Source organism: Gamsiella multidivaricata (genome assembly GCF_025024155.1).
Source record: "Gamsiella multidivaricata strain RSA 2152 chromosome Unknown BC939scaffold_5, whole genome shotgun sequence".
NCBI classification, from domain to species: Eukaryota; Fungi; Mortierellomycota; class Mortierellomycetes; order Mortierellales; family Mortierellaceae; genus Gamsiella; species Gamsiella multidivaricata.
The window spans coordinates 630,117-643,543 of NW_026251713.1; the positions used below are offsets into that span (position 1 = coordinate 630,117).

The 13,427-nt window shown below is 47.0% G+C and overlaps 3 protein-coding genes across 3 annotated transcripts; 1 reads left to right on the forward strand and 2 right to left on the reverse strand.

The window, feature by feature from the left end:
* Positions 1-60: 60 nt before the first annotated feature.
* Positions 61-1,532, reverse strand: BC939DRAFT_375883 (uncharacterized protein; the record flags this gene model as incomplete). Its single annotated transcript, XM_051551688.1, has 4 exons — positions 61-341; positions 618-927; positions 1,053-1,132; positions 1,406-1,532. Coding segments are annotated over 4 exons (798 nt in total), but the record flags the coding sequence as incomplete, so codon positions are not given.
* A 5,071-nt stretch (positions 1,533-6,603) lies between these two features.
* BC939DRAFT_489535 (uncharacterized protein) lies at positions 6,604-7,396 on the forward strand (the record flags this gene model as incomplete). Its single annotated transcript, XM_051559419.1, has 3 exons — positions 6,604-6,723; positions 6,961-7,021; positions 7,160-7,396. 3 exons carry the CDS (start codon positions 6,604-6,606, stop codon positions 7,342-7,344), a joined length of 366 nt encoding a protein of 121 aa, XP_051416789.1. The 3' UTR covers positions 7,345-7,396.
* A 3,190-nt stretch (positions 7,397-10,586) lies between these two features.
* On the reverse strand, positions 10,587-12,851 carry BC939DRAFT_525334 (uncharacterized protein; the record flags this gene model as incomplete). Its single annotated transcript, XM_051561307.1, has 8 exons — positions 12,600-12,851; positions 12,261-12,419; positions 11,795-12,179; positions 11,398-11,674; positions 11,283-11,293; positions 11,167-11,188; positions 10,892-11,067; positions 10,587-10,784 (listed from the first exon to the last, which is right to left on the reverse strand). Exons 1-8 carry the CDS (start codon positions 12,749-12,751, stop codon positions 10,587-10,589), a joined length of 1,380 nt encoding a protein of 459 aa, XP_051416790.1. The 5' UTR covers positions 12,752-12,851.
* Positions 12,852-13,427: the final 576 nt, after the last annotated feature.

The following is a 13,427-nucleotide window of genomic DNA, read 5'->3' on the forward strand; positions in this document are numbered from 1 at the left end:
TCGGTTTATTATGGTGTTTCTAAAGTACATGTGCAAGGATGGGGAAACAAGTAGAATTGATCATTCCACGAACTCAAACTGAACGGCCCAAAAGACAACGTTGCCGTCCAACGACCTGCAGGTATAACGAACGGGTTGGCCGTTCAAGTACCTCAAGATATTCATCGACAGCGCCATCTTGATGTTGCCCGTATTAAAGTCCATATACGGTGCAAAGAACTCGAATCCGTGGACCAAATCCGGCTTGAATACAAACTGTTTCCGGGCCTCCTCTGTCTGAAATTGCTTTCGACGTTGTGCAGTGCTCATGCTCTTCTTGTCCGGCATGAAAAACGTCGTATCTTCGTCAATATGCTGGCGCCAGCGTCCCAGAGGCATCTCCGAGTCATCCTTGTCCTCGTCAGTTGCAAAGTCGCTCGATGTGGGAGAAGCTGACAGCGGTGATGGCTCGATCATACTGTGAAGATGCGAATGCGTATTCGCGCCTTTGAAATGCGCGTCCAAATGCTCTGAAGAGTTGTTGGCGGAGTTAGGCAGGCTGCCATATAAGCTCGAGCTGTTGCTGCCGGTACTGGCGCCAGAGTTGCGGTGACCACGCTTCAGCTTACCCAAGAAACTCCACGAACGACCTGAATCACTCAGGCTCATGCCATGCGCGATATCTGTGGCGTGCTGAGGTGTCATAGGAGGCGAGGGAAGATTGGCATCCTGAGGGCGCCATGCCGCCATGGTGTTGATGGACGAGATAAGAGGGCTCAAGATCCAGGGCTTTTCATTCTCTGAGAGCGAGGTCTTGACTACTGGGTCGATATACTTCGCAATCTTGAACATGGTGTCGAATCCCTGTGGGAGTTGCACAGCTCGGTCAAAGTCCGTTCCAAAGTAGACCTGTTCTCCATCCCATTCACGCTTGAATCGTCCTTCGACCTGACAAAACGAGTTGAACAACAAGAATGGAATCCATTAGGAAAAATTGCTTCTTAATTCATCCCGTCAGAGGCTATTTCAATCACTGCTACGTTGCGTATTCATTGTGTAGAGTAGGTCGCTACCTGAATAGAAAATCTGCGATTGTGTCCCTTGAAATACTCAGAGTTATGGATAGGTTCAGAGCCATCGTTCGTAATGCCAACTGACGTCAAAAATGCAGAATAAAATATTAGAAACAGACTCTTGCGTTTCATGTCATCGCTGCATTGCTAGGCCATCTGAGCTACAAGTATGTAATGCTAAATATGTATGGCAGATTGTTTTTCCCGCCATTTTTAAATGTCAGCTTGGCCCATGCTCCACACCCTGTTTTTGTGCAAATGACCCTTCTTCCCTTTTTTCGTCCTCTTCGAGTTTACCCTTGTACCAAGTAGACTGCACCCTGCTTGCGATGAGCTGTGTTCATTCGACTTACCAAAGTCCCTAATCCGGACTACAGCTCGTCCTTTGAATTCGGGGCCCTCGAATTCGACGGGATGGAGCTCGTCATTGCAGTTCACAATGGACAAGTCGGTGTAGGTTCCTCCGACGCTGACTCGCAGTTTGACCATGGTTGGATATATGGAGGTGGTATTGAGTGTGCTTGAGAGGAGACTGAGGGGAGGAGGGGGGTGTGCTTCTGTGGTGACTGTGGGTTCCTTCGGAGGTGGTGATGTGCTGTCAATTGAGCAGCTGAGTGTAGAGAAGAAAGATTGAAAGAGAAGTAGAAAGAATGAGAAATGGGACTTGGATGTTTCTATAGAATGAGAATCAAAAGTTGTGGATGAAAAAAAAAAAAAAAAAAAGAGGAAAAAAAATAGGCGAGGAAGTGGAGCGTTTTATATAATACGGCTGCAAGGCGTAGTCGCCCCCACAGCCGGATGAATAATCCGGTCTGCCTACGAATTTAGCATTTCCCTAATTGTGCAATTGCCTCTCCCCTATTCAAACAATTATATGATGGCACCAGCGCAAGTTATAAATGCATTCAAAGCCGATGTCATCATCATACAGCGGAAGTCGCGGAGAGGGGCTGAAGATTTCCTCTCAGCAGCCATGGAAATACGTTTACGGGAACTGGTGGTTGAACCCTAAGTAAATCGTCATTATCGCCGTACCGTACTTATCGCGCGAGGGGCGCCGTCGTACGTCGGTGGCTCATCAAAACTCCGGAACGCTACTGCTGAGTGAGACCCAATTGACGCCGCTACGACCTAGGCCATCTGACCCGTGTAAGATGCTAAGCATCCATCCGTTGCTTACAGCATGTCGTAGTATAGTCCTGTGGGGTGGTAGGCATTCATGCTCGTGTCTCCTGCAACTGCGTATGCGCAGCAAGTTCTACAACAGATCAAGAGCACTCCGAGGGGCTTTTACTTGCATCGCAACGCACCAGTTCAGCATCCTAGATGCTCCCCCCTACTCGCCCACCATAGTCTTTGGATCCCTCTCTCTCAATTGAATTAACAGATGGAGGGCAAACTCGCATGAAAGTTAGAGACCGGCGCTCTGTACTCTTGCTACCCATTAGACAGTTTGCGAAACTGAACTCGACCCTCGAGTTCGCTCGAAGTTCAATAAAGTTCACGCTAGTGAATTTTTTCAAACTCAACTATGCCTCTGAAGCTCGAGTTCGAGCTCTGAACTCGAGGGTCAGAAGCAAAGTTCATTCGGCGTTTTGATTGGCTTGCTACCAGGCGGCTTTGTCTAGATATATGAAAAGAAAAGTCAACATGAGTTTGTCACTCCATTACTTCTCTTCGTCAATGAGCTTCACACAGTCCACCTTTACATCACAGCAGCAGCAACCGCAGTATGTGCCGCAACAGAGTGCCCCTCAGCAACAACAGCAGCATCAGCCGTATGCGCCTCTGCAGCAACAACGTCCTCTCGCACCTCATCCTCCTCGCTTCTCCACGCAACAAGGGCCTCAGCTACCTCGCCCTCCACTTGACCAAGTCTCGCACCAACAACCACCCGCACAACTGCAATCCCAGGAACCTGAGCAAGAGGGAGAGTCCACTCTCCAAAACCGCAATGGATCCACCTCGATGGATACCATGATGGAGCATAGTCAGGAACAGTCGGTTAGAAAGAAGCGCGATGTATGTCAAGGTTTCGCACCAAGGAGCAACAACTACCACGCCAACACTATCACTCTACTCGAGGGCATGATGGGACACCCACCTTTCGTTGGACATGGTCAGAAGAAGGAGGCCTGGGAGAAGGTCGCAGCATATGTCAGGACACAAGGAGGGCGCGACCTAAAGAAGGCTAACTACCTTCTTTGCATGAGGCGATATGATGCGCTTAAAAAAGAATTCAAGCAACAAGAGGCAGCATCACGGAGGTCAAGTGGCGGCACAGAGACTATGACAAGGCAGGATGAGCTTTTGCTGGAACTGGTACAGAAGGAAGACGACTTCGACGGGCATAGACAGCAACAAAGTCAAAGCACAGTGGATGATTTTTCGGCTCAAAACTTGGAGGAGTTTTATGGTCATACCAACAGGCAGGAGTCATTACGACAGATGAGCATGCCCACGACTTCATCGGCCACGGCAGCATCCTCATCATCCATGGATCCCTCTTCTTCGACTTCATCATCTTTTTCTTCCTCAAGTTCATCATCTACCACCACAGCAACATCTTCGAATCCAAACCGCCTGGCAACAGCTGAATCTGTTCGCTTCAACCCTATCAACAGACGCGCTCCGCGATCACAGGCTCCACGAGCAAGTACTGTTGAGAAAAGAATGTTGGAACTCATGGAAAACATCAACGGACTCGTTTCGGATATTCGAAAAAAGATTTAAATTCAATCCTCTTTTTTTTTTTTTTTTTTTTTTTTTAATACACAGCACTACTATATCCCTTAATATAAACGTTTTGATTGCCTTGTTTAATCATGAAGATACTCATCAAGAGTGGGGGGGTTGACTCGAAACTTGGAAGAGGATGAGTTTGTTTGTCGGATGCAGGAGCGAATGTTTGCAAAAAGGACAGAGCAAATATAGTGGGTGTGCACCTCCATAAGAAGTGTCTTCTGATTTTTTTTGAAATCAGAGAAGGGGAAGTATTGCAGAACGTAACCAAAGCACCACTCAACACCAATTCTGACCTTAGACATACACTCATTGAAACGCTGCTCCTCAGGAGAGATGCCTGCTGTGTGGAACGGCCGCTGCATGATGTCGCTCAGTATATAAGCAGGATCTCCATACAGACTCATCTGGCGGTTGTCATACCCTTTTGCACATGCTCGAAGAATCGGAGCAAGGGCAGACATCTCGAAAAGACGCGAATCATGGCGGTTCCCTGCAAACGGCCCAGACAGGTGAACAATGATACCATCGGGTGTGGCAACTGACTGATACTTCATGGCGTGAACGCGCTTGTGGCCATTGTAGATTTGCTCTTGCCCATCGATTGGACGACAAACTGCACGAACAGTACCATCAATAAATGCAAAGCTTGAAAGGCATGGTGCATTCTGCCTTCGGATAGCATAATGAAGCTCTTCCAACTTGTCGGGGCCGAGACGGATGGGATCCCAAAAGAGTCTTTGCCTCCATCGCCGATAGAGGAACCGAAGGGTGTGGTTGAAAATGCGTGATAGCATAGATTGTGATCGTCCAAAGATATCCATGAGATCAAAGAGGCGGCATGGATATGCAAGTCGACGCAACACGATACAAAGCGCCTCGACAGAGTGAACTTTGGAGCCATTGTCAAGGACGAAGATCTCTGGCGTTCGCAATGCAACAACCATCTCCAGAATGTCCTCCTGGTAAAAGCGGAAATAGAGCTGACAGTTTGGTCTAGGGACTTGTTCGAGATCGAAACGAATGTTGGGTATGCGAGGTCGCTCAATCCTGGGCCGTATTTGCACAAAGTTTCCATGCATCACCTGGATCGCCTGTGCAATAAGTTGTAATACTGGAATGAAGCGCTGCAGCTGCTGTTGAGCATCAGGATCTGGCACAACCTCATCATCCATCCTTTCAACAGCCCCTCTCACTAGCTCAATACCTGCCACAATAGCTTGAACTCTCCTGTCATCCTCGAAGTCTCCCTGCTCCTGCTCGGGTTCATGATCCTCGTTCTCGATCTCGTCGGCAGCCTCGAGCCGCATGTCTTCCAACTCGGCCCCAATCTCATCCACACCAAAGAAATACTCAGCGCGATCAGGAATAACCACCCCCTCCTCTCTGTTCGCGGCCAGGTCAGCTTCATACTGGATCTGGCCTTCGAGCTCAGCATCCAAAAGGTTGCGCTCAAAACCGTCGAACTCTTGATCCCATAGAACATGATCGAATTCATCGTCATCATGTAGAACTTCGTCCACGGCATTAAGCTCGTATGCAGCGTGGAGTTCGTCGATATCGGTGTCATTGCTGTAGATGCTGCTGGCGTCACTGTCTGTATCGCGCTCCATCTCTGTGGGCTTTAATGAGTAAGGACGGAGGGAAGAACAATGGAGTTTAAAAGCAAGCACACCACCTTTCTTTAATTAAAGCGTGTAAGCATAGTTCGCGTCTGCTTGTGTTTTTTTTTAAATGTGAAAAAAATGCGCTCCCATTGGTGCAATGTGAACTTGCGAAATTGCGGTGAACTTGTGGTAAGACTTTCGCAATGACCAAAAGTGCGAGTCCCTACTTGATAAACTTTGATTATACTGGATGATTTGTTTCGCAAACTGTCTATTAGCTCATTCGGTCAAGGTAATTCACATGGCCAATCGTAGTTGACAAGGAGGCCAGGTCTCAGATTACTCTACTTTTCATCTCTTGGATATACACGCACACGAAAGGACAAAGAAAAAGTCTAGGAATTAGAATCATCTTTTTTCCACATAAGACGATGCGTATACTGGTTTCTCTTCACTACTCCCTGGGATCAAAGAAAGCTACGGCCTGAAGCGCCCTTTAAAATGACGACCGCTTTACTCCTTTTTCTCGTATGACGGCACCACATTACCTTGGCGCAAGAATCAGTTCTCTAATGGCACATGGTGTAATATGACATTCAATACATACATAAGCTTCTAGGACTTTTTTTTTTTTTTTTTTTGTATGCTAGTGTCAGGTGCCAAGCGCCAAAGTGCGTCTTTAGGCAATCCTTTCACACATACAATCCAATGCACAATATCGCAACTGAAAAACGTGCCCGTAGGTGGCAACCTATATGCACGTTTTTTAATCTTGGATAAACGTATTTACACCACTTTTTTTGGCGGACAAAATTCACGCAGATGGAGCCACCATAAACGGCTGAGCCCTTCCACGAAAGGCATAGCAGCCCGGAAGAAAGTTTTGGATGAATAATCCCTCTGCATGCATACTTTTTGGTGCGTGCGCAGCTATGGCCATGACACTGAACCCTGTTCCCTGAGATGGTATCAGCAGAATAACCAGCGTTAGTTTCCATCCCAGTGTGGAGAGGTACGGCATTAGGCTCAGCACGCGATGGGATGCTGCTGTGGTTCAATTGAGGACTGTTAAAGTCTTCTATGTTGTTACTGTTGTTATTGTTGTTGTCTGGTTTTCGACCAGCACGGTGCTACTTCCTCCTTCCTGCAACCGTCCTATTACCTTTTCCCCAATTATACCACATACAAACACAGCGTACAGCATGTCATCGAGCCCTGTCATTCATAGCTATAGCCCCGGCACCTTGATCTACGAGGTCAATCTCTCTGTGCCAAAAGAAAACGAGCAGGAATACCTCGTCTGGCTTCGCGATTTCACCAAGGTGAGCATCATTAATGCATTCCCTCCCTTCAGTTGCATCACTACACTCCTCGCGCTCGACTATGCGTACCAGCGAGCTATCCCAAGGAAGAACACGTTTTGCCATATCCGTTCTTCAAATATAAGCGCAAATTTCTTCACCTGCCACTTGATCCTCGCATCCCAACTGCGTCTTTTTTTTTAACGTTCAGCGGTGATCTGATGTCCTTAAGCTTCTTTGATCTGATACGCTGAGCAGGAGCAAGTACACAACATCCCCGGCTTCGTCTCCTCCATGGTCTTCTACCAGCCAAAACCATGTAAGCCAAAAAATAAATAAAGAAAGAGGCAGCTTGTTGCCATGCCTCACTTTCCTTGAACAAGGGTCGTGAAAATAAGATAGCCATTACTTATTAACACAGCACACAATGCGTTCACACACCCGCATCTATGAACAGATGGTCTTCACTGGCTGTCGGAAGAAGGCAACGACAAGGTCTACTTGACCGCGCACTACGTCATCGCATCTCAGGCAGATCTGGATGCGTACCTTGCCGAGAACCAAGCCAAGGTCGCCTCTGCAGAGCAGGATCGGTTCGAGTTTCTGGTCACGAGCCGTCGCACGCTTAGCGTCGTCTGCTAGACAGGCAGGGCCTCTTACACGTACATATATCATATAGTATTATAAAGAAGTGTTCTACATAATCGTTTAAACAGCTATAGTGCTGGTCGATTCTGTCCTGCTGGGGTATCAAAAGTCTACTGCCACGACTCTCAATAAGGGGGCACTGAAGGCCCTTGGCCAATTGTACTTTGAACAACAAACAGGGCGTTTTATTTCTTTTTTGCGATGTGGGGACGGTTGGCCCTTGGAACCGGGTATCCTCCAATAGAATCGACAGGACGACATTTAATCGTCTCCGCGGCAGTAGTTGCCACAGCACCAACGACCGGCTCCAAGAGGATAGCATAGTTGAGGATCAACCTTGCCACCGTCGACCTTGACGGCTTCCTGGACGTTGGTGGGGAGAGCGTTGCTGGAGGTGGCAAGCAGCACAGCCAAGGCCACGATGAGGTAGTTCTTGGTCAACATATTTTTTTCTATGTATCCTGTTTGACGGATTTTTCAGATTATTGTTAGTGTCCAAAACGGTAAAGGGAAGGGCATGGCAGTGGAAAGGATGGTGACTTACAATCGGTCGGAAGAATGGAAGGAAGGGGGTTCTTTGGTGAGGATGAGAGTGCAAGAAGCAGGTGCTACTTTTTTTTCTTTTTGGGAAGTGGGTCTGAATCCTTTCTTTTATACTGGTCTTTGGGCTGGCCTCGGTCGAACCTTTCACGATTTAGACAGTTGAGGTATGTCCAACGTTTCTTTTCTCGTAAAAACGCGCTCAACAGAGGTCAAGTAATGAAAAAAAAGTGCATATCCTTTCCAGTACGAGGACGCGAAACCAATAGCAAGGTATGCACATGCTTCTTGCATGCATATAGTATATGGCATCGTCTTTTGGACGCTCCCTCGTCCTAGTTTCGCTCAATACCCGGGCTCTTCCTCAAAGCATTCATGCGTTGGGAAGCTCGAAAAAAGGGTAGGTAGACTACCTCCTGGTGCTGCTGGCATATTGTCCCTCATTATTCATGTCCCTCTTTAACTTGAGTCCCCTCATGACTTTCCTCTGCACCTCATAGCGCCTAGACTATGGTGCCACAGCTCATATTGAACTGTACCACAACAAAATTGATAGTACTCCTTGTGCGAATTCTGCTCGATTCTAGTTGGGTCGACAACTGGTATGCAATCGCGTCGCTATCACATTCACCCCCCTCGCCTGTGCGACCTACCATTTCCTTGCATGCGAAACCAATGTCCACAAGGTATTCTCAACAGTACATTTTCTTTCTCGGAGACATCGGAGACACTACCTTTTTCGTATTTATGCTAGCTACCCTTCGTCCATAAGGGCGAAGGGCGTTACTATTTGTGCCGTCATTGCCTACAAGAGAATCTGTGTGGTCTACGAGAAATTCCCACAGGAACAATCCATCTGAGTATATAGAGTATATAGAGTATATACGGAAACATGAGAATAGAGGAGCCAAAGGTACTGCGAAAATTGGGTTGTACCTTATTTCTCTATGCACCTGCTAAGCAGCACAGCAATAAGGGACTGTGCTCGCAGAGAGCCTAGTACAGAATTCCCTTAAGCGTGCCATTAGAATAAACCATGGGATAGGAGAGAGTATTGAATAGGACGTGAATATCTTGAAAAAAAAGCCATTGAGATTGAGACTGCATAGTCGCGTAAAGACCGCGTTGTGGACGCGTAGTGAACGCGTTGCGATTCCAAGTATCCACCGATCGGACAAAATACGTGGGGCGTCCCTTGATTAAAGACGCGTCGAGTATAATTAATCGCGGGCAGCCTCTTCTGCGCGAATATTCAGTTTTTAGAAGGCATAACGCTATTCATTTTCCTACTTTTTTTTTTCTTTCTCTCGGGCCTTGAGTATAATCCGTCTAAATCATTACAGCTTAGGCTACGTCTTCTTTCTTTCGGCCCTCTTGTGGAGGTACTTTTTTCTTACTTGGCCGTAGCAAACTTTGGTCATGGCGTCGCTGTATTTGAAGAACTCCTCCACATGATGATACAGAACAGGCGCGGCCGTGCGCTGTTAAGTTCAGCCAATATATTCTAGCTGAAGACTTTAGCAGACAACATCCACCCGCTCTCACGAAACAGAAAAAAAAAACATGTATATTAAAAATGAAAAATGAAAAATGAAAAAAGGTTGGAAGTGGTTGGCCGAAAGGAGCAACCAAGAGTGCTAGGGAACGGTATCATATATTTGTCAAAGGGTTGGCATCGTAATACAAAGGTTTAAACTGTAGCGACTATTTTTTACTTGGGCATTTTTCAGCTCACTTCCAGCCCAGAATCAGCACAACCAGCAGCTCAAATTCAGCACAACCAGCGCCATTTCACCTGCATGGTACAATACGATGCCAATACCGCTGTATACCCCTGCACGGGATCCCTCATGCGATTCTATTAGTCCGAGTCGTATTTTTTTTTTTTGAAATGCTACTAATAGTGTCTCTTTCCCGTTTCTTTTGTCCGTCAGCGCCTGCCTCTACAGCTCATCGCTGTCTTTACTCTCCCACCTTTTCGATCCTCCACACCTCACCAAGTCCTTTATAAAAAAAAAAAGCCTCGAACATGAACACTTATTACAACGATAGCAACCATGAAGATGATTTTGATAACGATCAATGGGATGAAGACTATAGCGCTGAGGAAAGTAAGATGGTTAGCGTCATCAAGTGCTGGGACTTATCAATCTCACTTTCCTCAGCGCTATAGTCTTCATCCCATTGATCGTTATCAAAATCATCTTCATGGTTGCTATCGTTGTAATAAGTGTTCATGTTCGAGGCTTTTTTTTTTTATAAAGGACTTGGTGAGGTGTGGAGGATCGAAAAGGTGGGAGAGTAAAGACAGCGATGAGCTGTAGAGGCAGGCGCTGACGGACAAAAGAAACGGGAAAGAGACACTATTAGTAGCATTTCAAAAAAAAAAAATACGACTCGGACTAATAGAATCGCATGAGGGATCCCGTGCAGGGGTATACAGCGGTATTGGCATCGTATTGTACCATGCAGGTGAAATGGCGCTGGTTGTGCTGAGTTTGAGCTAGTTGTGCTTAAAATCAGACTGCAACCTTTATTAAATCATGCTAGCACACCGGCACACCAGCACGAGTCGTTAAGTTTATAGTTTATGCTGAAACGCGAATACGGGATTCATTCGAAGTGCCGTGGTCCAGATGTATTGCCCTGCCTCGACATTCAATGGTCGAGCAGTATCTTCTTCCTACACGATCTTCTCAAACTGTTGCTGCCTCGGCTGCAAATTTCTTTCTTCTGCCCTCCTGTGGAAGCACATTTCCGGTGCCACGGTTCTTGATTAGGGGTAGCCAGGCGATTTGAGGGCGGTATTCAAAGTCTTTGGCGAATTGCTCCTTCAGCATCCAGTACGGCAGGTAATTGAGGACCACGTGGCGAAGAAGACGTTCCGTCCATGCCTAATGAATGATCATCCATCGACCACCGACACAAAAACGTCAGAATCAGAGTATTCTTCGCGCTGCCTTTCTTCTATTCGTTATAGTTCCCATTCGATCCTATTTACCTGGCCGTGCATGATCTTGGACATGAGAGCGCTGTTCTTGAACCGCTCTTCCACATGATGGTACCGTTGTCTGTAGTAGTCCTCGAAAAGAGCTGTGATACTTCCACGACTTGTGTCCTTCATGTTGTAGATGCCGTTGGCGATGATGATTGCATCCTGCATGGCATTGATAGCCCCTAGAAGACGTGAAGCGAGCAAGATACAAAAGCATGTTCAGTAATACTGTTAAAGGACTGAGAAGACACTCATTTTCCAAATGTCTCATGCCCTCGAACCTTGACCAGCTCCAGGGAGCATCTACAAAGAACGAAAATAAAATAAAGACATGTAAGCATTGATCGGTTCCGCATGTCACAACAAGGAAAGCAATGTGTTTCTTTCGAGTTATTACCTTGTGGCAGGCTAGAAACGGGCAAGTAAAAGTCGAGTTCAGACGTTTAGACATGGAACCAATGAGCATTCACCCCCCCCCCCCCCCCCCATTTCCCATGCAGCTTGTTAGTTACCGTCACCGAGTAAGACTGTACGTCCGTAGTGCCATGTCTTGAACATCTTTTCCTCAAGATACACCTTTGAGATCAAATTCTTGGGTGTAGCATCAAAAATGTCGCCCATCTTGCCTCCCCAGGGACATGGCAGGTCCTGGAACTCTTTCATCATGGCTTCGTTCGCTTCGGGGCCCCATTCTGAATTTCGAAAGTGTTGTCCCTTAGCCTGTTCCTGCGTAAGCTGAACACCAACACCCCAACAGATTTGGTTGTTGGGAACATTGATCACATACCACTATTTCGATAAGAGAGTGACCCAAGAAAAAACAGAAAAATAGGACGAATAAACGAAATGCAATCTCAAAAGCAGATAGAACAGAAAAACTAAGAACAGTAGTCGACGCCTCCTGCATACATTACGATTGCTTTGGTCAAGGGCTTGCGAGAAAAACGAGTGCTTTTCCTTCAGCTGAGAATACTTTTCAAGATCCTTAGGTTCGGCAACGCCGACTATTGTAGAGTATGCAATCGAAAAGTTCTCCAAATCCTTCTTGGGAAGAATGCCCTGTTCATCTAAGCGCTTGTAGAGACTTTGCCGGACTCCACTGTACGCTCCGTCGGCACCGACGAGAACATCACCTTCGTACGTAGTGTTATCTGCGCAATAGATGTGAACTCTGTCATCTTTTTCCTCCGTACGAAGGATTCTCTTCTTAAGGCTGATCTTGTCGGCCGGGACTTGCCTGAGCAATAGCTCATAGAGCTTTGGTCTGGATAGTAACCTGTAATCGTATCCAGTACTGCAGACCGGGAAATGGAACATTAGCGATGGTGAATGGCCCCAACATTACGTGGCCGCACTGCAGGCAACTGGTACTCACGCAATCTTGTGTCCCATCAGAGACATGGAGCCCAGTTTCTTGAGATTTGCGTTGTAAAGGTCCATCTCTGGGTATGGATGAGAGATCTGCATGAGGTCTTCGTACAAGCCGAGTTGCTCAAATATAGGCAGGATGTTTCCAGCAAGGGCCATAGCAGATCTGGATATTTGGTGCAGCCATTCAGAGTGTCAGGAGAGTTGACAAGGGTCATGTTCTTTGATGAGCATTCCTGAACTAATATGTACTCACCCTAGAGAACGTATAGAATCATGCAATGTCAATGTTAGAATATTGAAGGACCATGATACCATGGTCTTATTACAACAACAGCCGGTATACATACCGAGGGGCTTTAACTCTGTGGCGCGCTCGAAGATATGATAGGGGATGTTGATGCGCTCGAGAAGCATGGCAAGGGTCAGGCCACCGAGTCCGGCACCAACAATCAGTACCATAGGAACAGGCTTGTCGGCAGAGGTGTGCTCAGACATATTAAAAAGGAGCGAAAGAAGTGTTGACTATGAAGGAAAGGGCTAATGAGAAGAAGGATGAATGCGATGATGAGGGTAATGTCCCCCATGGCAATGAGTATAGTGGACACAAACTGTGGGCTCAATTGCCCTCCTTATTCGCACAGCACAGCAGCGGGGCGAGATTCTGTTAACTTTTATCAGAGTAATAGTGGGTCGCGCCGGTTAGATGGTCTGCAAGCAGCCCTGTTCTCATATGTATGGCGCCCTTTAGGTCATTGGTACTGGTCCTCAGGGACATAGCAAGAAAGTGACAGCAAATCGATTTCTATTGGCTGCGCCAGACGCGTCAACACGGTGCAAGAGTGCCCCAAAACTTTCGTAGAATTAGGATTTTTAACGCGCTGCGTGGAGCGGCGCGCTGTTGAGGAGCATTACCTGGCCTGACCCCTGTAATTCTATTAGCAGGGGAAGCTGTCATAAAAACTTTGTGAATCTCTTCCTCGACCTGACTGAACATCTGCTGAACATTCGTGCCGTCCAGCGCTGAAACCTCCAGATTACATAAAGAACCGGTGGTGCATTTGCCTGTTGTCTGGGTGGATGCTCCATGATATAGTGTCCATGATGGAGTGTCGCGCAGGGTTGTGAAAAATAGAAGCGCCCATAATCCCGCACGTGATACATACTTCTCCCA